At 41.1% G+C, this 24,533-nt stretch overlaps 1 protein-coding gene across 3 annotated transcripts in view; it reads right to left on the reverse strand.

Annotated features, from left to right (window-relative positions):
* Positions 1–24,092, reverse strand: part of MAP4K3 (mitogen-activated protein kinase kinase kinase kinase 3) — a 65,628-nt gene extending 41,536 nt beyond the window's left edge. For all 3 annotated transcript variants that reach the window (XM_036379816.2, XM_036379815.2, XM_036379814.2), the window contains exons 1-11: positions 23,888–24,092; positions 15,946–16,003; positions 13,736–13,826; positions 11,017–11,081; positions 8,715–8,770; positions 5,880–5,927; positions 3,742–3,784; positions 3,019–3,091; positions 538–669; positions 175–237; positions 12–93 (exon numbers count right to left, since the gene is read on the reverse strand). In XM_036379816.2, the coding sequence (XP_036235709.1) occupies positions 12–93; positions 175–237; positions 538–669; positions 3,019–3,091; positions 3,742–3,784; positions 5,880–5,927; positions 8,715–8,770; positions 11,017–11,081; positions 13,736–13,826; positions 15,946–16,003; positions 23,888–23,998 (822 nt within the window). In that variant the 5' untranslated portion in view covers positions 23,999–24,092. The remainder of the gene's footprint in view (positions 1–11; positions 94–174; positions 238–537; positions 670–3,018; positions 3,092–3,741; positions 3,785–5,879; positions 5,928–8,714; positions 8,771–11,016; positions 11,082–13,735; positions 13,827–15,945; positions 16,004–23,887) is intronic.
* Positions 24,093–24,533: the final 441 nt, after the last annotated feature.

Consider the following 24,533-nt stretch of genomic DNA (forward strand, 5'->3'; position numbering starts at 1 on the left):
TAAATTTATACCTGTAGCAACTTTTCAGCTGTAGGTCTTTTTTTAGGATTTTTTGTAAGTGCCATTTTCACAAAATGATGGAAACTATTGGACCTGCAAAACAAAGTGCTAAACATTAAAATCAATTTCCAAGTACAGTACATTCACTATCTACTGAAACAAAAAAGCACTTACCATTTCATTTTGTCCTTTAATTTAGGAGGTTGGAAGTTGCTTTTTGTCATTAGAAAAAGTGCTCTGAAAAAAAAGAACAACACCATTTCTGTGGGTATGCTGCAATACATGAGATAAATTATTAAACACTTTATTTAATAGGCAAGAAGAAGCCACATCAGTTTAAGAGACTCAACCAGGACTTTATACATTTATGCACCAGAAGGAGTTGTTACAATTTCTGTCCAATTTCTGTTCACTCAGAACACTCACAGCCCAGTGCCCTTGCAGTACACCCAAAACCCACGAGCACACACAGCCATTTCTTCAAATGGATTATTTAATTAGCTGCATTTACCCACCAAGCTCTAACCCTTTACTAACCTCATTGGATGTAGGTCAAACATTGGAGGCTGAAGTTCAGCAAGCTCTATTGCAGTTATTCCAACTGCCCACAGATCACAGAGTTGGTTATAGCCACCTTTCCTTTCTACTGCAGCAACTTCTGGTGCCATCCTGAACAGTAAGAGACATTTTTAGGTAAACTTCTCAGCACAAATCAAACATTCTTTGTACACATAGTATTTTCTTCCTTAAAGCTCTCAATTGATAAGGTCACAGTATATTATAGATATACACACACAAGTGAGTGTGTAAAAAATTATGCAATATACACCTGAAGTTTCCCTCAGTCATCTTCTGATAACTAACAGACAGTTTCTACAATGGTCATTCAGCAGTAGTGGATGAAATCAATCTGTCTCAGACTAAATACTACTCAAAAACCAAAGACTCTGAAGTATAATTATTCAACTACAATAAAATCCACATAATACCCAAATTTATATATTGCCCAGAAAGTGATCAATTGACTTTGAAGAAAAGAATTCTAACAAGAGAAAAAGCAATAAAATGTCAGCTTTCTTGTACCCTGAAAGCATGAGACTCATTGTCACCTCAGTATACAGCACTCCCTGTTTGTAAAGTCTGTCTCACTCATGTCAGGTGACCTCTTTATGCCAACAAAGTGGTTTCACATTCTTAGGTGGCAAAAATGAACAAACATAACTGGCACATAAATACCTAAAGGAAATAATTCACTTGGAATTGTCACATGTTTTTAATGGCCAAAGTGAAGTATGAATTTGATTGTCCTATGTAGCCCTACAAGGTGGCCAACATGTTAGTATTTCTTAGCTTTAAGCTTTATCACTCCTGATCACCTGCAAAGTAGCACTAAATAACTCATAAATGTAACACAGATGTAACAGTCACTTAGAGAGTGCTCCAGGAGATCATCAAGCAGCATCTCAACTGATGCACTATTCAAATACAGATATCCTGTGGTCACAGCACTGAGCCTGCCAGGGCTCAAAAAGTGTTTGGACAATGCTCTCCCACACATGGTGTGACACTTGGGGATGTCCTGTGCAGGGCTAAGAGTTGGACTCAATGGCCCTTGTGGGCCCTTTCCACTCCTTATCTGTAGATCTGAAAACATCAGCAGGTTTGGTGGTAGAACTTACTTCATGTTTGTAAAACTAAACTATATTTAGAAACATTTCTTCCAGAGTTCATTAAAATCCCCATCACTCTAAATCAAAAATGAGGGAGTTACCACAGGAGAGGGGGAACATGAGTTAAACATTTAAATGGAAGGGGGGTTACTAGCACTGCAGTTCACCTGCCCTGAGACACATGTAGATCTAATGACCACTAAAACCTTCACATGGCCTGTTTCAACTAAATTTTCTTCTCTGCAATCTCAAAAAATTTGCTTCCTTGATTCTGCTCTCAAATCTCTCAGAAGCTTTGCAAAGAACAACTGATGTTTTTCATCAGCATTTAACCAATGTAATACTTTCAAAGTTATTATTTAAGGTCATTTGAGAAGCCTGGCAGGATTTGAAAGTTACAGGACTTTCAAGCACTGAGGTCACCCAGACTTCTTGGGAGAGAGACACAAACCAATCACATAATCATGACTGATGGGTGTTTGTGCTATTCTGAAAGGGAAGTGAAGCCTTGGTGTGAAGAAAAATGCTAAAAATACTGTGCTTGGCTATTTCAAGTCAATACTTGAACATAGGGTTTTTCATTATATATATTTTTATCTTGCACCTACTATGCTGTCAGACTACAGAATTTTAGTATTTGTCTGTGAAACATATCACAAAAGTGCTGATTTACAGAAGAGAATGTCTCATGTACTTCAAGGTGAAAGGAGATAACCACTTTCAGCAGGAAAAGGATTAAATGAAAGGCAGAACTCCAGATAAGAAAAATTACACACACTAGTTTAATGGGGAAGAATAGAGATGCAGCATAGGTAGAGCTGTATCACAGAATTCAATCAGTTTAGGTAAAAAAGGGAGAAAATGGCTTAGTGAAACAGTTCACAAGTGGCAAAAGTCTGTGCATCTGTGAGGACAAAGGAAATTCATCAAGTAGAAAAGCTGTATCTAGGCTGGAGGGGAAATAACATAAAATACCAAAATGAAAAATCAGGGAATAAAAAATACTTAAGATTAAAAGCAAGATTAAACTTGCTTTAAGTTAAAAGCAAGCAAAATTGCTGTTAGTTTTTAGGTTTTACTAAATGAAGATAAATTAGTCAACAGTGATATGGCACTACAGAGTCTTTCAAGTTTTCAGAGCATTAAAGCCTCTTCCCTGACACTCAGCTAATTCAGGAACTGGATATTACTAATTTGGAATACGTAACACAGATATGATCACCAGAAAGTCTGACACAGCCTTTAGAGGTTAGTCTACCCAGGAATGACAGAGCATGCCTTTATCACAATTTTTCAACAGTATTATATGTGTTACCATTATATTAATGGTCAAGTAAAAAACAGTTACCAATATGGGGTGCCAATGAAGGATTTCCTTTTGGCAATTGTAGCTGTTATCTGTGCAGATACTCCAAAATCAGCTATTAAAAAAAGAAAGCAAAAACAAAATGACAGTTAACAAGTGATATGAAGTAATTAATTGTTAATGAACACAAGTTTAGTTTCCCCACTGTTAAGAGGTCCTTAAATATACTGGAAATATTTAACAAAAAATAAAAACCAGAAGCAAATAATAGAAACTTGGTCTGTCTCAGATACCATTGGTCAGCTCCCCTCAGTCACTTGCCAGACATGCACACCAATGTCCCTTATAGACACAAGGAAGAGCAGGCTGGCACAGAAGACATAACAGGTACATGAAGGGTTTCATAAGACAGAGCACCTCATTTTGTGTTATCAAAGAGATTCTTTCAGATAAGCTTTTAAGGTACATTTCACATTTAAGGACTCTGGATGGAAGATTTTACTAAAAATTTATAAACCCCTGTGATTTAACTTTTTTTTTTCCTTTACAATATCAGGTCTTTTACCTCACTGTTCCAAAATTACTCCAACTAATCCTCAGATACTAACTCAATGGTTTAGTTAGATACCACCAGCAAGATAAAAAGAATTCTGATATTCAGTAACTCCTTACATGAACCATCACCTCATTAAACAAAACAGAGCATGCTGCTCCTTAGAGCACATAAAAAGATTAATTTTTAAGCACTAAGATATATTAACTCACCTAATTTTACATGTCCATTATCCGTTAAAAGAATGTTTGCTCCCTTTAAAAAAAGAAAAATTTACTTGAATTAAAACATGCCAATTCCTCCAATCCAACATTAAAAAAATAAATGTGTGGGATCTTACAGCAAATTAGGGGCCAAATACAAAGCAAGGATTGCATTCAATAAATCTGCAGCCTTATGAAGGAAATGTTTGTGAAATTAGCAAGGTGCCATTCTGTTATTAAAAAATCTCCTTGGATATACAGTGTTTTTCATTAATTTTTAGTTAAGCCTATAGTACTACAGAGTTTGCATTGCACACAAGCCTCTCAATAAACAGTATTTGCCTGTGCTGATTATTTCTTACTTTTTTCTATTTACAATGACTCAAAGGAAACAGGAACTCAAAAGGTCAAAGTAGAAACAATTTCATTTTCTTTTCATAAGTAGGAGTTCATTTTGTCTTGTTTGAGAGCCATGCTTATAATTACAGCCTTAAGGACCTGCCTCAATAATCAAGCATTTAGCAAAGCTACTTCCGTCCTTATGCAACAGAGATTCTGTTCCTGCTGGACTTAGAGGTCATTTTTGTGTGGCTGTGTGTTCCACTCACTTCAGCTCAATAACCAAAATTAACCCAAAGCAGAGGTTTGTATTACAAAATTACAAGGTAAAAGGACTGAGAAAAACCTGATTTGAAGACTGAAACCAGGTACAGGTTGAGCTGAGTGAAGATTAGAGCTGGCTAAACACAGTTCCAAACATCAGCACTGCACTCCCATCAGGTAGATGGAAAGGCAGCAGAGATGAACCTCCAAAGATCTGTGTTTTTACAGATTATGGCTTTTCCCAGAGCACGAAAAGTCAGGCCTGCAGCTAACTTGGCCCACGCTGCACAAGCACAGTTATTAATGAGCTTGGCAAACAGTGTAACAGCCCTGCTTACATGCTCTTGACCTTGTTCACCTTTCAAGCTAACAGGACAGGTACTCTAAACATGGAACTTAGCTACTGGGGGAAGCAAACACAGTTCAGCAGTCAGGCAATCTGCAGATGAAGACAGTACTTTCCCATGCTCATGAGAACAGATTAAAAAAAAAATAATCTTCACAATGCGAGCACTGGAAGCATTTATTAGCACAGTTCTGCTTAGAAAGAGTATCTATGGACTGTATCCTTACAAGCATTCTATGAAGTATAGTGGAAAACATTTAATTTGGTGCCTGAAGTAATCTTTCATTCAGAAATTACTTTTTTGATTGCTCAAAACCCAAATTACTTTTGTGATTGCTCAAAACCCACATATTCTTCTGCAGCCATTGAGAACAACTTGGAATCAGGCTGCATGAAGGCAACTACAGTTAAAACCGCTGGGGAAAAAAAGAAACCAAAACCAGCCAAAAAAACAGCACACAACAACACAAAAGAATATGATGATTTACTGTCAGATTTCCAGGAGGAAGCCTGCCAGGTTTGGAAGGGCTTTGGAAAGACTAGGTAGTAAAACTTCAGGAACAAAAAGTCAACAGGAAGCACCAGAAGGAAACTATAACAGAATATAAGAGTCTGAACAAGCCACTTTTGATGTAGCTTTGCTGAGATGGAGATTTAAGTAAGTCAGTACTAATAGCCTGATTTGCAGCACCCTCTCTATTTTTAGCATGCGAGGGAGGGGACAGAAGTAGTCTCCAAGAACTGCACAGAACAGCAGCCTCTGCCCTGCAATCTGCTCACCACGATGCAAGAAGCCAAAGCAAGAGCTCTGCTCACTAGCTAGTTCAAAAAGAAGGATATATGGAGCTCCCTGGAAAAGCTGTGGGAAGAGCAAACTTTTCTTTTGCACAGAGCACACACCCTGACAGCCATCTGAATACCTACTGCTCTGGACACCAGCTCGTGGCTAAATTCCAAAGCACTGGTCCACATAAACAGTTTGTGTGGTTCCAAGGAAAAGAACAAACTATTTCCTTGCATATATTTTAAATAAAGATTTTTTTTTTTGCCTTGGGCAGAAACTTTTATTTCATTCCAATAGATTAAAAATCCCTACATATTCAGAAATGTACTGAAAACTGATACAGAACAGTAAAGACCACTGGAGGTGATGTAACCTATTTTTAAAGCACCACAGAAACCTTCAGCTTTTACTTACCTTTATATCTCTGTGCATTTTTCCTTTACTGTGAAGGTAATATAGTCCCTGCATAAAATATTTAAATAGTAATTTAGTACAACATTTTTCATTTGACATACATTTCTTATTTAATTACCACATATATTTAGGATCCAATTTAATCATCTAAATGACTCACTGACTGAAGAACATTTTTATGTTTCAGTGTAATTTGCTGTAAATTTGAAGATTCAATAGATGTAACAGCATATCTAATATCTTTATATAAAGCAGCATACCTAAGCATCTTTGTATAAAGATATCTAGACATTTCTCTAGAACACAGGACAGATGGAAGTAATACCAGTCACCACACCTACTGGAAGAAGAATATTCCCCAAACAAGTTTTTCTCTGGACATGGTAACTGTCACCTTTTTAGACCAAAGTAATTACTGGCAAATGGCCTAGGAGTCTTCTACTCAGCAGTCAGATCACTGGACCACTAGTAAAGCTACCTCCTGTATCATTACACCTTTCAATCAAGCCTAGAAGTGCTGGCAGGCAGTGCTTTGGGTCTAACACCAGGCTTCAACTCTATTTCATGGATTTTTGCAAAAGCATTTGGCCGCCTGGGTCTTGTACCAAAACATTTTAAGACTCAACCCAAGTTAGGAACTAAGTTTAAATTCTGGAAGAACTCTGTAGAACCAAATCCCTGCATGGCAAATCAAAGACTGAGTCATTTTGGACGTTCTAGGCTTATCTCTAAAATTCTCTTCCAGATGTAAAATCACACATAAATCTTCCTTGCTCTGTGACAATGAACCTTCACAAGACTCCATGTTCATGGGAAATATCCATGTAAAGATTCATATTTTTTGGCCAGTTCATGCAAGACATCAGAGAGTTGACTGCAAAATTTAAAGCGTAAATAATCACAGCATCTATCAGACCACTGCAACAACTGGCATTAGGCAGAGTAGTCCCATGTACACTCCTTAAATCTCTGGATGCTACTGACATACAAAGGCCATTAATTCACACACTTTTAGTACTGTCCTGGAAAGAATGTGAAGTCACCATTTTCAAAACTGAATGTCAGAGTTTTATTACTTTAAAAGTCATATTTAAAAGATCTATCTTTTCAGAATCAAATCCCACAGATTCCAGCAAAATGGACAGCAGGTATATTTTTAAAATGGAGGATTCAATGGGCTTCTAAATACGGAAACTGAATGTTAACATCAGCATCCAAGTGAGACTCTGGATTCATGGACACTGGTAGCAAAATTAATGTTGGACAAATTACTTCTGCGGATGGACAATAGCCTATATTCTCGGGCTTCTTACTTGAGAGAAAGGTGTTCCATTATAAGCTGCAACAAGTTATCTGAACTACATGCATTATATTTGGTCAGAGTATTATAAACATGTATTTACAGACAATTTAAAATATAGAAAAATGGGTCAATGAATAACATTTAGAAAACACAATACAGTAAGCTTTTTTCTCACATACAATTTATACATATTAACCAAGATATCTTCCCATACAAATAAATGGCTTCATAAATTCCATTCCAGACTACTTACTCCTCCATATCTAAGAAGATTATGGAATTGATTGATGGACTATCTGGTGGGTAATGAATTGCTACATGATTGTATCCAGAGAGCAGTGGTAAACAAGCTCAATGTCCACAGTGACAAGTGGTGTCCCTCAGGGTCCCACACTAGACTTTTCAGTATCTCCACTGTTGATACAGACAGTGGGAACAAGGGCATCCTCAGCCAATGTGCAGAGGTCTCATAAGAAAAATGAGGAGAAACTTTTAGCAGGGCCTCTTGTGACAGGACAAGGTGTAATGGTTTTCAAGTAAAGGAGGGTAGATTCAGATTACATAAAAGGAAGAATTCTTTTATTGTGATGCTGATGAACTACGGGAGAGGTTGCAGAGAGAGCTGGTGGATGCCCCATCTCTGGAAACATTCAGGGTCAGGCTGGACAGGGCTCTGAGCAATGTCATCTAGTTAAAGATGTCCCTGCTCATTGTAGGGGGGTCTTTAAAGGCCCCTTCTAATGCAAACCATCCTACAAGTGTCTAAGAACAAAAGGGTTTAAAGACTCAAACCCCTTAATGCTCCCAGATGTCACATAAGCCTGATCTGTAAGTAAAAAAAAGCGCCACATCCTGCAAGTCAGAAGGCAGCAGTGTCTGGCATAGCACAGGGAGATGCTAAGTGACAACCAAGGGAGATGGCTTGGAACAGAGCCATCTTCAAAGAGTGAGAGGCAGCAGATTTCAGCTGATGGCATTCAACAGGTTTGCCCTCACTACAATTCAAGAACTGCTCTCTCAGAGGGAAGTAAGACATCCATCAAAAAAGCAGTCTCTGATTAAGTTTTACTGCTGTATTGAACCTGTAACTTAGGAAAGAAAAATGAAAGCTAGCAAACCCACAAGGAGAGGCTAATGGCTTCAATATCTCAAGCACACAGGCATTTTTTTTCCTATTAGCACAGATCAATTATTAGATATGCAAAATGGAGTGTTTTCATTTTCCTTCAAACATGCAGTAACTAATTTATACCATAAATACAGATTAAGAAAACACACTGCTTCCCCCCTTAAAAAAAAATTAACAGCAGAAAGATGACAAGAGCTTTCTTCAAATGATCCAGGGTAATTGAGGTTATGCAATTATATAAATTTCTAGGCTTTAATATGGGACCTCCTCAAAAGTCCGAGAAAAGTGCTGTGTCATCCAGTTACCGGATTTCCATGGCATCACAGGTTATTTGTAGCTTTTATTCTTAACTTTTAATACTTTTACATTAAAAGACAACCACAAGAACCTGAGGAGACACTACCTGTAGTGTTTCTCTGCTAACATAAGCAATCTGTTGCTCTGATAGTGGTCCAGTCACTGAAATAGAAGGGAAAAAGAAAAAAAAAAAAAAATCTCAAAATTGGGTAAGATACTGCCCATTCCAAATCCATACCTCAATTACTTTCATTCAAACTGACAGGACCTTACACTACTAGTCTCTAAGTTAATGTGCTTAGTCTTTATCCCAGACTGAGCACCCTAAAGATCATAGCATTTTTTAAAGTAAAAAATGTTCAGTATGGTTAGAATGGAAACTACTAATTCTTCTGTATTTAAATCTCACAGTACTTAGGAAAAAGAAGCACAAGTAATGATTTAAGCCTAACTCTTTCCCCTGAACAAACCCATTGTGTTCTTCTATAAAGGGCTGGACTTTCAACTCAGTGACTCAGAGCTGCAGCCAACTCTGTTCAGTCCCCTTTGAGCCCTGGGCAGTTCTTTGTACCATTTGTGACCTGATCTCTCCTTCCATCCTTCCCACTGCCAGAGAAACTGTTCCCTCCAGCTTCTCAGCCTTTCTCTGAAATCAGCTGGCAGCACTGCTGCTCCTGGGCCTGCCACACCAAGCACCTTCTCAAACTCCCCCTGTAAACAGGTTCAGCAGTTTCCCAAGGGAAGGAGAAATCTTTCTCTCCCTCAAGGGTCCAGCTTCACTTACATCTCTTAGAGGAAGACAATTAAATTCTGACCAAATACGCAAACAAAACAGCGAGCGGCAAGCAAGGAATGGTCTGTGACTCGTTCCAGTCACTGGACTTTGATCCTGAAATTAAAGGGGTTTAAGACCAGGAAATGCAGTCCTGACTGTAAGCTTTTCAGGTTTTGCACAGAAAACAAAGAGAAGGTGGATGGAGTTTCTCAAAGGACACTGAAGGAGTAGAAAGTTAAGAACCAATCTAGATTAAAGAATCTAAATGCTTAGCTTCTACAATGCTGGTATCATGCAACATATCTTCAAAGTAAGTCTACACCCAACTTCTCTTTTCTGAAAGAAAAGCTCCAAACCCACACAAAACTATATATACTGGCACCCACAGTAGGCAGATCTAGGCATCTATTTTTGTTTTGAGGAATTTCATTCTGATTAACTTAAATGACTCGAGGTTACAGAGGCCTATAGTTCAACTGGAATAGGACCCTCTGAAACATAATAAAGAGCAGAAAAGAACCTTCCATTCTAACTACCAGCAGAGAAGCCAAAAATCAGCTGCAACGGGAAGCCACTCCTGTAGACATCTGCTCAGTCATTTATGTGGCATGAGCTCATTTCCTACTCTACAGGTGTCCCACAAAACAAAGCCTATTAAACATGATGCTTTTCTCAAAATTAGCAAAGAGTTAAAGGATCACCAAGGCCACACTGAAACAACTATGACAGGAACAAGGCAGGAACTTGTGAATTGGTGCTTCTTTTAATTGCACCCAAGGTAAATGTAAAAAGCTGTTTATGCACAGGAGACCCTCACACGTAAAATCTTCACAAGTTAGAATATAAATAGACTTCCTCAATAAAAAAACATCACCTGAGAACCCCAAAGCCATTACTCACTTAGAGCATACTCCTTTCCTACAAAGGTCTTAATTCCAGGGCAATAAAGTCCTTCAAAACTGATTTTGTCTCTTGAAAAATAGCAAGCAGTTGATTGATCCTGTCTTTATCCAACAGATTCACAGACAGCCCTTGTTTCTTTGACTGCTCACTGAAGCCAAGCCTAAAGCAAATATAGAGACCACCTTTGCTTTTCACATGTCACATATCCAGCTTAAAAAAACCCTGAAAAAATTCAGAAATATCCTCATGGAATACAATACTGGTATGCAAACATCCAAACAGTTTACAAAGGACAAGAGCATCCAAGCTAATCAATCCACATACCTAGGTTTCTGTAGGAAGATTATATTAAAATAAAGGTCAAAAGCTCAGAAACAAAATGGCTATGAAGCAAGACAGCACAGATCAAGACATCAATTTTTTCTTTTTACAATGTAAGATTGTCAAATATTTTACAAATATTGCCAAAAATTTTACAGTCTTTGAAAAGCAGTGATGGGCATATGAGGCCCTGAAGGATGGAAATAATTTCTGCAGCACACCCCCCCACCCTGCCCCACTAATGTTATTTACAAAACCCAAACCAATTAAGTAAAAGATAAGCTAAAATTAACCTTCAATGAATTATTATGGATAATAAAATTCCTCCTCTAGTTCCAAAACACTGCAATCATTTCAATTTTTGAAAATAAGCTGTACTTAGATTTTAAGGAATAAAGTCTTAACTTACCATGATAAATATCCTGTAGAGAGCCACCTCCACAGAACTCCATGCAGATCCATAGCTTGTCTCGTCTAAAGAGTGAATAAAACCATTCATTAGCTGTCAGATTTGCAGAGGACTTGTAAAAGATAAGTCAGAGGACTCAAACACTATAAAGCACAACACAACATGCTCTGTATTATGGAAAGTACAAGTCAAATAATGAGTATAATTTAGTCCTCATGTGACACTTCACTGTCTAAACAGTAACTAATGAAAAAGTCAAAAATATTCTACTTTAATGAAAAAATAAAAACAGCATTAGTGAAACAGTCACACTGATTTTTTTTGAAATACATTTTTCTGAGAGTAGAGACAAAACAGATGTGGGTTCTTATTTCTTCCTTATTTTCACTTCTCCACTTTTTTCATAGCACAGGATTTAACACAAACAAGAAAAAAAAATACAAAACAAAAAGCCCCAGGAGTCTCTCAACTAAATTTCTTTCACAGCAAATTAAATGAAACTGTAGTGCTTTAGTCAAAGCTAGGCAGAGCACAGCACTGGCTGTGGGTAAGTACTTGCTCAGATAAAGTCTTTTCCTTCAAAAAAACCTATGGATATTTTTGGTGGCAGGGTCAGAAGGTAAGTTATTTAGCTCTTCTTCCCTCACTAAGGGAATCAATTCAGTGTGATTCACTGTACCTCCACAAAAGGTGCTTTCCAAGAATAGATAACGGGCTGAAGGATTTAAAAGTATCTTCTATCATGGCCATTAACTATTTTCACTCAGTAATTTTCATTGCTAAGATGTGGCCACAAAAAGGCACTGTGCAGAGCAAAAAATCTGGGACTTGCCTAGTCATTCCTGGCCATCAAAGTGCTCAGGTGGAAAAAAAATCCCATACAACCACCTTAGAGCAGACAGTAACACAGGAGAACCAAAAGAAAGACTGATGGTTGTTCTGCAGCTCCCTGATGACCTGGTCTTGCACTCCTAAGGCTCTGTTAGAACAGCTGAGACATTTGTGTCAGGGTTTTTGCAAGGCAATGGGGGAAGTGCTGAGCTTATCTCCTGAGCTGCAAACTGCAAGTGCTCTCACCAGCAGGTGACAGCTAGAATAGCTGCTGCTCCAAGGAGAACTCTGTCTTTCTTGGATGTCCTCCCCTTTTATGTCCAGGGTGCACATGGCCCTCACAGCTACATTCCCAGCTGCTTCCTCTAGGGGTGGGAAAGGTATTGTCCAAGCATTACAGGAGTTTTAAGCAGCAGAATTCCCTGGCTGTTAACTCCATACATTTTAAGGGCTCAATTAAAGCCTTGCTTAAAATAATATTAAAACTTTCCACTGAAATAGCTGACCAAAGCCAGACACAGAAGTACTGTGACAACCCGTGCAAGAAAGCTGAGTAAGAAAGAACCACTGAAGAGGCATCTCCAAGTCCCTTTTTTGTTCCCCACAATAATGCAGGACTCAAGATAGGGACACTTTTGGGGGCACTCATGGGCCCATGTGGCTGCATCCTGTTTGCTGCCAAAAGTAGCAGCACTGTGAAAGTGGGAAGAAGCCAAAACTCTCCCAGCAAAGTAAAAGACATGAAGAATTAAAGTATTGCAAATTCTCACTTGCTTACTGGGCATTCACTTCCCAGTGTGCAAAAGCCCTACAGAAAACAGAAAAAGAACATAAGAGGATCAGAAGAGGTGACTACATTTCTTAGTTTCAATCTAGCCTTTTATCACTGTGCCTAAGCACTTTGAGACAGGTAAAGATCCCTGTAACAACTAAGAGCAACAGTGTAGAGTCTTTCTACAGAGCATATGGCCTGAGCAGCAAGCAAAACAGAGACAGGACCAACAGTACCATTGAGGGTCTGCAACTTAACACCCAGGCCAACAGGAAGGCAGAAATGTCACTGTCTGAAAAATCCCTACACAAACAAAAGAAATCCCTGGGGAACAATATGCTGATGACTAGCAAGTATAGGACAATGGTATTTTCCTTATTCTTCTTAGCGTTGAAATATGCTTAGAAAACAAAAGGTCAGGCAGCAAAAGATCTCAAAGAGAGTGACTTGATTGCCCAGACAAAAAAAGAAGCACTCTCACCTCCAGCTTGTGAACAGAAGAGTCAGTGTTTCAATACAAAAATGGTCAAGAAAGTTGAGTGCAACAATAGTAGTTGTTTCTGCACTGTCTTCACATGAAATTTAAAACATCACCAGAAGCAACTTTTTATTAGTTATGCTAAGCAATCTGTTCCCACTACAACTGGTTAAAAGAAGTAGCTGGTAAGACAACTGAGTACATTTGTCAATGTTTCTACAATGCAAATAACCTCACCTCCAGAAACAAACACAAAACCTTCACATTCTGGTCAGAAGTTCACATGTTGGAAAAACAGACATTCTACTGAAACAGATTTACAAGACACCATATACACAGACACTTCATACTTGACATACTTCTGCTTAATTTTCCACTTATATATTAGATTCAAAGCTTTTAAGCATCAACTTATTTGCAAGAAAACATGACTATGTGGTCACTGAACAATTTTGCTGGAAGAAAGATTATTTAGAGAGCGACACTGCAGTAAATAGAAGATATTTGAAGGTGAATGAAAAAAATACACAAGTGGATAATACTTGGTAAATTATATTTTGCCCATGTCACCTTATAGATTTGTCCTTTACAAGGCAACGGGGACACATTTTTAAGTGAACAAAAGAAACAAACTGTACCTGAGATAGCTGCCAAAATAAGCAACAATGTTCGGATGTTTACAGTCTTTCATCATAATGATTTCCTGCTGCACAACAGCAAAATCTTCTCCTGAAATGCAGTAGAACGAGTATTTTCTTTGGCCTGGGTTATAGTCACATCTTAACTTTCAGCACATGTTTATAAAACAAACATTCTTAGCAATTAAGACTAATTATCTGCAAGTCTCACAGACATAAATCAGCTGTAAATCAGTATTTATTAGCAAGGGCTTAGCAATAAGTAACGATATTCTGAAGTTTCATTCTGGGACAGATGGACCTCACATCTGCTGATAGCCCTTTCTCAAGTCATTATTTTCCCCGAGACCCCACTGTGTCCATCTGCATAAGCCCTGCCAATAGCCTGGGTTCCTAAAAGCATAACAAAACTTTGCTATTTTTGGCCACATGCCCATTCTCGTTAGCTCATCTTCCTAAGCAAAAAAAAAACTCCAAAACCAGTCACTAGTAGACTGCTGCTGCAACATTTCAGACTCCACAAGAATGTAAATTTATGGACTGTAACTCACATCCAGAAAACATTGACACAGGGGTGATATTTACCTGAATCTCACCATTTGGTACCATGGTTGTCCCAGTCTTTCTATTAAAGGTTCTTACCAGATGTGCACACTGAGAAAATCATGTGTGAAACTTAACACACAGCTGAGATATTTTTCTTTTGGGAATGTTTTAAGTTTTTCCCCAGTACATTAACATACTGATGACCTATCCATTGAGTTATTTAAAACCAGAAACATGATACTCCCATATGTTTTATTTAACTGACAGCAAATTTCAAATCATAAGCTGCAAGTCAACATCTATCTGTAGTGTGCTGCTGATGGCTTCCTGGCTAGACTTTTAAACACACAGACACTAAAGAACAGAGAAATTTATTTTCACACATGGACCTCCCTGAAAGGACACAATTCCTCCAGTGACCAGCATTTTCACTGCATTCAAAATAAAAGTAGCATAAAGCCTTAAAACAAGTCCCTAAACATTGTTAGCCCTCAGTCTGCACACTGTACCCCAATCTGCAAAACTTCCAAAATTGGGCAGCTGAAGTCTACTCTCTGAGCACCACTCAGGTGTCCAAAGGCTGCCAAAAATACTGAAGTGCAAGATGCCAATCATTCACCCATCACCAGAGCATGGGGGTAAGTTTCCCCAGGGCATCTCCATGCTCTGCCCACAGCACAGTTAGCTGGACTGATAACCCACGTCATGCACAGCCAAGGACTCCAGCAATGGGAACTGACATAAGAAAAACAAAGAAGCAGAACTAGACAGAAGCATTTGAGATCACACTTTCAGTGTGAGGAAAAGAAGTGTGATTAACACACACTTTTTGAACTACCTAGTAACATACTGTCCTGTCTTGAACTTTTAAATGTGTACGTACTGTGAAAACACAACATTTCTAACCCCATCCAGAACTGTAAGGGGAAAAATGGAAAAAACTGAATACCTTCTTTCCCTTCTTGCCCACACAGACTTTAAGGATCAAACCAGGCAGTTAAAATATTACACACACCCCAACATTAAATCTGGAAATGGAACACCAGCAGTTAGAAGTTAGACAAAAAGTCTGGATGTTTTACTTCCCAGATTAATCCTATTCAACAGGCCTACTCTTATTAATAGAACAGACTGCAGGCTGAGAACTGATCTGTAGGGCACATGTGCTTTGTGAAATCACCACAGAAGCACAGTGCAAGCATAAATCTAGCAGTGATGTCCTAATCAGACTCTCCAAAAGATTTTCAGGAAATGTACTCAACTCCCAGATACTAATGTTCAGCTATTATTTCACCCTTCTTTTAGTTCTTCCTCTACTCTTTTACCAGGCAAGTTTTTTGCCTTGCTGTCTTCCTGTGTTCCAGAAATTTTTATAACACATGGGTCAAACACAGGACAAAAAACCCCACAATTCTCAATGAAATTTTAATCAGCTTTCACTTAACTGTTCTCCAATTACATTTTTCCTCTTACATCTTGTTTCCCATGATTTTTTAGAGCAGTGTACTTTTTCCTACAGCAGAACAGTGGACTTTTTTTAGAACAGTGTACTTTTTCCTACACCTTCTTTCAATAAGTGGACTTGATTGATTTTGTACAATTGTTATCTTAAGCACAAAAATATTTAAGTTTCTGTGTCCTACTTAAGTTAAGAAACTACTTACCTGGTTCTAGTTTTATTACTTTAATTGCTGCAAGCTCACCCGTGTTGACATTTCTAGCCTATAAAAAAACAAAAAAGGAGTATTTAGAAACCAGAATGCAGCACCCACCTCTGCATTCTTGACTTATTGCTCTCTGACAGCAGTAGTCAAAAGAGCAACTGAGGCACACAAGGGTTTAACACAGTGGAACCACTTGTTGGGGAACACTAAACAGCTGATTTATAATGAGAGCTGAAGCTTTAAGTCTGCTCAGGAAGCTACAATGCCACACAACACTTGAATTATGCAAGCCCTCAACCACGCTCTGCTTCTATGTGAAAACCCATAAACAAACCAACCACTGAGAGTCTGAAAAGCAGGTGTAACACACGTGGGTCTCTCAGCAGCCAAGGGATCCAGGGCACACCAAGGGCTGTTCTCTGCAGCATGTGGGACCACTTGCAAGACTCCTAGATGAGCAATGCAATGCTTCTTCTTCATTTTGCTATGTGCGAGACCCCTTGAACCTTCTCCAAAAACAGCCTCCCCTTGCTGCAAAGGGTTGAAAAAAGCAAGGCAGCAATAAAGGATTTAGGGAGCATTCCCCTCAAAACATTCCCTTTAGACACACAGCAGCCAACTGCAGCAGCAATGACTCAGGAGCTTCACTGCATTTTCACACATGGAATGTTCTGAATTGGAAGGGATCCACAAGGATCAAGTCCAGTTCCTAAGTGAATGGTCCATAGAGGGATCAAACCCACAACCCTGACGCCACTAGCACCATGCTCTGACCAACAGAGCTCTGTCCTGCTAAGGCCTTGGTTCTACTGAGCAACCAAGGAAGCTACATTTTTGAAAAGCCATTAAGCAGCAACATAAATTACTATAAAAATTATTTCTCTTCTACAACTGTACCAAGGGACTTCTAATTGAAAGCCAAGAAGCCATTTGCCCAGGCCTTTCAGAGCATTTCTGTGCCCGTGCACCCAGCCATGGGGAGTGGTGGGAAGCAAAGCTGCTTCCCACCACTAAAGCAGCAGCAGCAGCTCCTGAAGGATGCCCAGCTACAGCCTCTTCTCTCCCCAGGGGAGGCTTGCTACCTGTAGGAGTACAGATTGCAGTGCCCAGGCAAGCAGGGCTCAGAGGCTGCTTTTGCAAAGACCAGAATTACAGAACCTAACACATGTAGCCAGGGATCCACCTTGTAAGCTGCTAATAGTCTCATTTAAGTCACTTCAGGATGTCAGGACTCAGAGCCTTTATGGACTCACCAAGTATGTGCAAGGTTTGTTACATGGCAGCTTGGGACCTAGCTGTGGAACGGAAAGTGGAGGGGAAAATATCCCTAAGACTATAAAAAGTGAACAAGAATAAAGTCTGGAAATAAATGCAGAGGGTATTCCTGTGTTTAGAGATTTACTCAGCTCACTCCTTGGACAGCTATCTCAAGCTTCTCACTATTCTTTGGCGTGGCAACACTGCTGCAATGCTGGGAGCGCTGGCATTTGCAAATCATTTGCAGGCAGAGAGATTCTGAGACCAGTGGGAATCATATGGAAGTCAAGGAGTAGTCCAAATCTGATTGACTGTGGAAGAAAACAGTTAACAAATAAATTTTCTCTGGCAGCCTTCCCTGTAACTCATTATTTATCCACCCCACCAATGGCAGCAATATCTCCAACCCTCAATGGTGGAAAAGATGCATAGACATTTAGAACAGCAAAAACATGAGTTCCTTTCATCTGTACCACAGAATAAAGGCAACACATGAGAAAGTGCCACCACTGAAGCATGAGCTAGGATTTTTACTCCTTATTTCTTTTCCTAACATACTCTGTTCACAGCAAGAAACAAACAGAAGCAAAATGTTCATTAATCAAACATCAGCATTTTTTAACGTCCAAGACAAACAAGAAAAGTTACTGAAGCTTTAACCAAGCTGACCTGTGATCATCAGGGGGACTTGTTAACACTTACAGACTTGTTTTAGGGCAAACTTGTACCAATAGTATGATCAAAGAGATACAACTGTAGTGGATACAAGAGAGAAGATCCTGAAGTTACACACTCTGCACAAGCCAGTATGAAAACACTTCACAGGCCCCCCTGCTCATGATTTTTTTGTTTTATTTATTTTTAACAATTCTATGTCCAGCTGTCAGGAGTTTGTGTCACTGACTATGGCTCCATAGGTCCCTATGGAGACACTGGGACAGAAAGTTTTCCTGGGCTTATGAAAGCCAGAAAGGAGGAAGAAAATCTGATTTAATGCAGGCCACCAACACCTTCAGCAACAGCAGCTACCCTGTGCTTAAGGGCATAGATTAAAAAAACATGATTCCAAGTGGAGAGCCTGTATAAGTTATAATTTTGCATCTTGTTCCATTTGGGTTATCAGCATTGAAGGTGTTATCAACAGCAGGAATATGAATTGTCTTTGTTAATCTGAATAATAAAAAGATTATTCTGATTGTAGTGACACAAGGGCTCCTTGTAAAGGCTAGGGATGGGAATAAGATACCCCTGACAGGTTTTACTAGATCCCAAACACCTTTCAAATAATCAGCTGTGAAGCAATTCCTTCTCCAAGCTCACTTGAATGAGCGACTGAGAATGACTGAAGCACCGTATGGTTTTGAACACCTGCTGGAGCTGGCTGTGACCCTGAATTTGGGGGTGCCTAAGTATGTACCACACAGCACCTCAGAACGTGGAGGACACTGTCTTAGACTTTTATTTAGGAAAATCCCACTGAAATTGCCAGTTCCTTATGGGTTTTGAGACTGGAAAATCAATAAGCAGTAAGTGGGTGAAGAATGATTTCAAACAGGTATTTCTGAGCTGACAAAATGCAACTAAAATTTTGAAGATGCTCAGGTAAGAAAACCCTGGCTCATTTTTTGTTACCAATTACACTGTTACCTGCTCTAATTCCCAGCTTTTGTGATGCAGGGGTTTACAGCACCACCCATTTCCATGAGCAGCATCCTTCAAATGCACATTTCACTGTGTCAATGGAAATATGGGTTTTCCAGAGGCAAAGATAGGCCTAGAATGCTTTCATCTACATGCAGACACTATACCAAATGTATACAGCATTTATAGAATGTTTGCTCTTGAAAACTATAGAAGGATGCTAATTCTATCAGCAGCTGAGAGAACTATACTCTTGCAGAGATCTAGACTGCCATCTGAGCAGGAGTTCCAACTGCTAGGTCAAACTGAAGGAGCACTACCGAATTAAACAGGAAATAATTACTAGTGTAGTCTCTAACAACAGCAGGATAGCAGAAAAAAAATTTATATAAAAAATCACCACCAACTAGAAATAAAAGCTAAAAGCTGTCAGGCTTTGATTATCCTTCAAATGGAAACTGATAATATAAAGCAAATAATGCTGCAACAAAGCCGAAAAAGCAAAGTCTAAGACAGAGGCTTCTGGTTTTGACCACTTCCTGTGTGAACTATTGAACAAAATGATTTCTAAACAGGTTACTACTCCATGGGAAAACTGGTCCCAATGTACAAAGAGGCTTCCTGAGTCTGATTAGCTCCACTCTACAGGAAAATGCACCCAAGCGACTCCCCAGCCCTTAGAGCCCTTCTCTTCAGCCTCTCTCAAACCCTCACACCTCCCCCAGCTAAAAATAATTAGCTTCCACATTCTAGTAGAAAGTGTAATATCACAACCCAACAGAGTCACAGTTTTAGAAAGCAATGCTTTGATAAAGTTGATGTTAAACAAAAACCTCTGGCACAGATTACTGGTTAAGGAAACCACAGTCCCAGAAACGAAGCCCCATAGCACTTATTCAGTGCAGTAACAACAGGATGGCAAAACATCCACCTCACTCTCTGCCTACCTGACAAGCTTCAAAAACCAATTAAAGCTGAACAGAAAGATGTCAAAATATAGACATTTATTCCTAACAAAGTGAAGAAGCTTTCAAAAGCTGTAATGTCAATCAGGAAGAATGGAAGACTAAAATGCCTATCAAAAAGCATCGTTTCAACATTTCAGAAGCAGGAAATTGAAGAGGAATTAAAGCTCTTGTGGATCACCCCGAGAAAGAGGAGCAAGGGCACACACATGTAGAGAAGAGGACACCAAAAATTAGAAGTTCATCAAAATTCAGGTTCATCTGACCTGGACACATTCTCCCCCAGCAACACACAGAAGCTCTATCAGCAACCAGACACCCCAAAATATGGATGGTAGCAGAAAGCAGTAATAGTCAGAACCCGAAGTTTTCAGCATGAGGCAGGTAAGCTGGTGGATACACGACTTCCCTCACCAAAACCAACCTCCCTGCCCAAGGGCTGGTGAACAAAAACCAGGCTTTCCCCTCTGAAAAATGAGACCTCAAACAAAGTGCACCCCAATGAGTTGTGTTGTCTTCATTTGTTATCTGGTTGAAGCCATAAATTCCAAAAAGAACTGAAAGAAGACAAACACAGTATAATATATAACCTCTCACTAATTATCACAACTGTCCGAATTTCAGCAAAATAAGGGCCTTTTTTGCAGTAAGGTGATGAAAATCTTTGGAAGGGTCCACCTGCACTAGACAAGTGACCTGTGAGATGACAAATGAAGCTCAACCTTTATTAAACCAAAGCAATAATTTTTTTTAAAAATATGCTACAATATAAATTAATGACATGAACAAAATGGTCCTACAATCACCTCAGAAAATACTTCCAAGCTCTGTGCAGTTACTCCCAAAATCAAACACACAGGAATAGGGACAAACAGGAAACCTAACAACACAGTCTCTGTCAGAAAACCCTGGGAAAGCTTTTGTGACCCAAACCTTAAAAGAAAGGCACAACTTACAGAGTATCTGGGACTAGAGATTGTTACAATGCCAATTTCATAGCAAGAAACAGAAAAGTCTTCCTGAATGTGAGAAGGGTAACTGCAGAGCAAACAAAATTAAGCAACTACCTCATCTGACTTTAGGAATATTTCCTGAAGCTGAGCAGGACAGGACATTATCTCTGATTCACAATCAATAAACCCTAATTCTTCTCTTACACTTTGCTGACCACTGTATACAACTAAATTCTTTGCAAAAATGAAACATAGAAATACAAAAATCAGAAATGACCCACACAAGAAATACATGCAGAACTAAGCAATTCACATAAGACTTCATCTCTTACAACAAATTTGCACTGCTGCAAGCTAGAATATACACAATATTGTTGACTGTGAATATTTGATAGACAGCTAATAGCATGACATGTTACCCATTACCTTTCTTGCAATGAATCCATTATGATTTACTCCAAGGCCCTTTTGAAAGCTGAACTTCGGTGGGAGTGCAGACAACTGCAAAATATTGGCTTGAGCCAAAAATCTGCACTGGCAGTGCACTGACATGCCCCTTTCCAGATACCAGCCTAGAGAGCAGGACTCATAGCAGCAAGATTGTATCCATCTGACCACATCCTCCTTTCCTTCCAACCCTTGTAGTTCAGTCCCCACCATCAGCTCTTAGGTCAAATTCAATAAACTCCAGACCAGTGACTCAGCCTCTCTTTAATATATATATTTTTTTCCTAAACAAGCAAACATTTAAACCATGGCCTGCCCTAGCTCAGCTCAGCTTAGAACAGACTAAGAGAAGTAGATGTCACTCTGCTCTGCATTCAGGTCCTGAATGCTTTGCCAGGAAATAAGGTTGCAGAAAGTCAGCATTTAGCAAGACTCAACATAACAAGACTGTCAGCTTATTAAGGCAATAATCCCTGCTTGCTAACAGCAGAAACCCTTTCCTACATGGCTCTCTCTGTTAAGGGGGCAAAACCACAAATTACAGCTTGAAGCTGCCCAAGCACTCTGCTGAAACCCCACCACAGATGAGTACTGTTGGCACACAGCTGATTTCAGCTCCACACAATTATTTCATCCACTCAAAGTTCACCTACAGGTGACAGGTGAAGGCAAAAGAAAGGGCTTTATGAAACTACTCACGAACAGAAGATAAGGCATTAGTAAGCTCACAGGTGGATGACACTTCAGACAATATTACTACTTGCCAGAAGTAACTGGCTTTCATTGTTGTTTTTGGGCTACTTTTATGCTTCACTTTGAAGACACCTTGGGCAAGACCTCATCTCAGAATGAAACAGGCAATAACCCCCACAAGAGCAAAGCACCTCTCATTTTCCCTACAGGGTCCACAATCTAACCAGAAAACACTTACTTCTGATCTAGAAGAAATAATTGTAATACCAGCCTAGTGTATCCTGGTCCTGCTATATCACCATCTATCTCAGCTGGTACAGGCATATTGTAAGCATCAACAAATCCACTCTGTGCCTCAAACAAGAAAAAGTCACAAGCAGTGCCAAACTGAAGGATACTGCAATCTAAGTGTGATAAACATCAAGGAAACCTTCACAAATCTTTAACAGGTTTCACATGCACAGTGGTATTGCATACATAAACATTCCAAACTCTGCGGTTGAAGGTAACATCCTTAAAATGAAACCAAAAAGACAGATGACTTGGTTAATTCACATCCTTCAGTCACACACAGAACATTGAAAAAAATTCAATTGATAAGGTATCAGAGTCAATATGCCAGTTAAACCTGCAGCAGAAAGATACACACACAACATAAAACAGTTCGCAGAAAAACAAAAACCCAGAGCATACAGCAAGCAGACCTGGACAAGTAAAAGGTCAGCACAGTACACAAATACTCAAAGAAAGCTAGCAAGGTGGGGCAAACAACACAAAACACCCTTTCAATTAAACAATTAATAAAGCAGGGAGTTAGCACACCAAGAGTGCAGTAACAAGAGGATTTAGGTCCTAAAACTTCCATGACATTTAAGAGAGATGAGATTAAACCAAAATCAGCCCAACTCCAACAAGACTTCATTCTAGGCACATTCACCTAAAGTGAAAGGCAGCATTAGCACCAGTTCTGCGCACCTCAAACTGTGGAATAGCTCTGCATGTTTCTCTACAGTCCTGCCTCCCAAAGCAAGTTTCCTCACACAAACCCTGTGATGACAAAAACAGGCCAAGAAGATGCTTGGAAAGTACACAGTTCAAACAATGCTTCCACCAGGCTGCACACGACAAACTTCAGCTCTCCCTCTGCTCCAAGGCCACACAAGAGCAGGTTACAACCAGCGTGATCCTATCCCAGGGAGAGGCTGCCACATCCCAACAGCCAGCTGGATACACAAGTAACAACATTCACTGGCAGAGCAGACAAAAATTACAATATGCATTATAAAAAAAAAAAAGAAAAACCAGCCCAAATTATGTTTAGCTGCTTTTGCTTTAGCTTTGATTCTCCTACGTTTGCTGAAGTTAGGTCGGAATTCTGAAAGACTCTCATCCTAACAGATGAGAACAACTGAACAACAGTTCGCCCTGCCCAGGGTCACGCTCACGTCTCACACCGGCACAAACACAATACACCGGCATTCCCACACAAGACGGCGACGGGAGCAGCGACCGGGACTAATACGATGACATTTGGGCTGGAACGGAGCTAGTAAGCTCCCCACACCCCTACACCCCCCGGCTCGCTCTGGAAGAGACCCGACCCCAAGCTCCGCCCGTGACACAGCCGCCCGAGCCGGCACCCAGCAGCAGCGGCCACAGCCGACGGCCGGGGCGGCTCCACGGCCGCCGGAAGCCGGGACGGGGCCGGTCCCGCACCGCCCGCCGGCCCCGGGGGTCGCCCCCTCTCCCGGCTCTGCCGCCCGGGGGACGCGGCCGGGCGGGGGCGGCAGGGCCGGGCGCCCACCGGGGCCGTGCCGGTGCGGCGGCGCAGACCCCGCCAGAGCGGGGCGGCCTCTCTGCCCTAGGGAGGGCCAGAGCACGCAGCTGGGCGACGGAAGCCCTCCCAGATTTTGGAGGACCGGGGTGCTTGACAGCGGAGAGGGGGACACAGGCGACAACCCCGCCAGGTCGCGGTGCAGCGCCCACCTTGTAAACGTCGCCGTAGGTGCCGCTACCGATGCGCTGGATGAGCTCGAAGTCCTCCTGGGGGTTGCGCCGCGACAGGTCGCACACCCGCCCGCCTCCGCCGCCGCTCATGGTGCCAGGGGAGGCCCCGCTCGGCCGCGACCCCCCGGGCCCCGGGCGGAGACGGGGAGCGAACGCGGCGGCCCCGAGCGCTCACCGCCACCGCGCAGCCCGCCCCGCCAACATGGCGCCCTCCGCCGCAGCGCGCAGGCGCGGGGCAGCGCCCGCCCCCCCTTCTTCCCGGGGCGACGCGTCCTGCGCGTGCGCGCGGCCGGCCCGGGCTGTGGCAGAGCCGGCCCCGTCACGGCACCGCGGGCCCGGGGACCGCCCGCGCCCCGCCCCAGCAACCCAGCGCGCCCTCCCGCTAAGGCGGAGCCGGAGCGTGCAGCCGCCCTTTCCCGCAGCCGCGCTCATGGCGCGGGAGCCCGCGGCTGCAGCTGAGGACTCGCAAACTTAGCAACCCCCGTGCCCCTGGAGCACCGGAGCCCAACGACACCGCGGTGCTGACCCCGTGCACCAGGAACCGCCGTCCCTGTTCCCTGGTATCCATCTCCGGCTCTCCAGCTTGGGACAGGGCATTTGCCCGCAGCTGGGTGTGCGGGAACCC

The sequence above is a fragment of the Molothrus ater genome, chromosome 3 (assembly GCF_012460135.2).
Source record: "Molothrus ater isolate BHLD 08-10-18 breed brown headed cowbird chromosome 3, BPBGC_Mater_1.1, whole genome shotgun sequence".
In the NCBI taxonomy this organism is placed as follows: Eukaryota; Metazoa; Chordata; class Aves; order Passeriformes; family Icteridae; genus Molothrus; species Molothrus ater.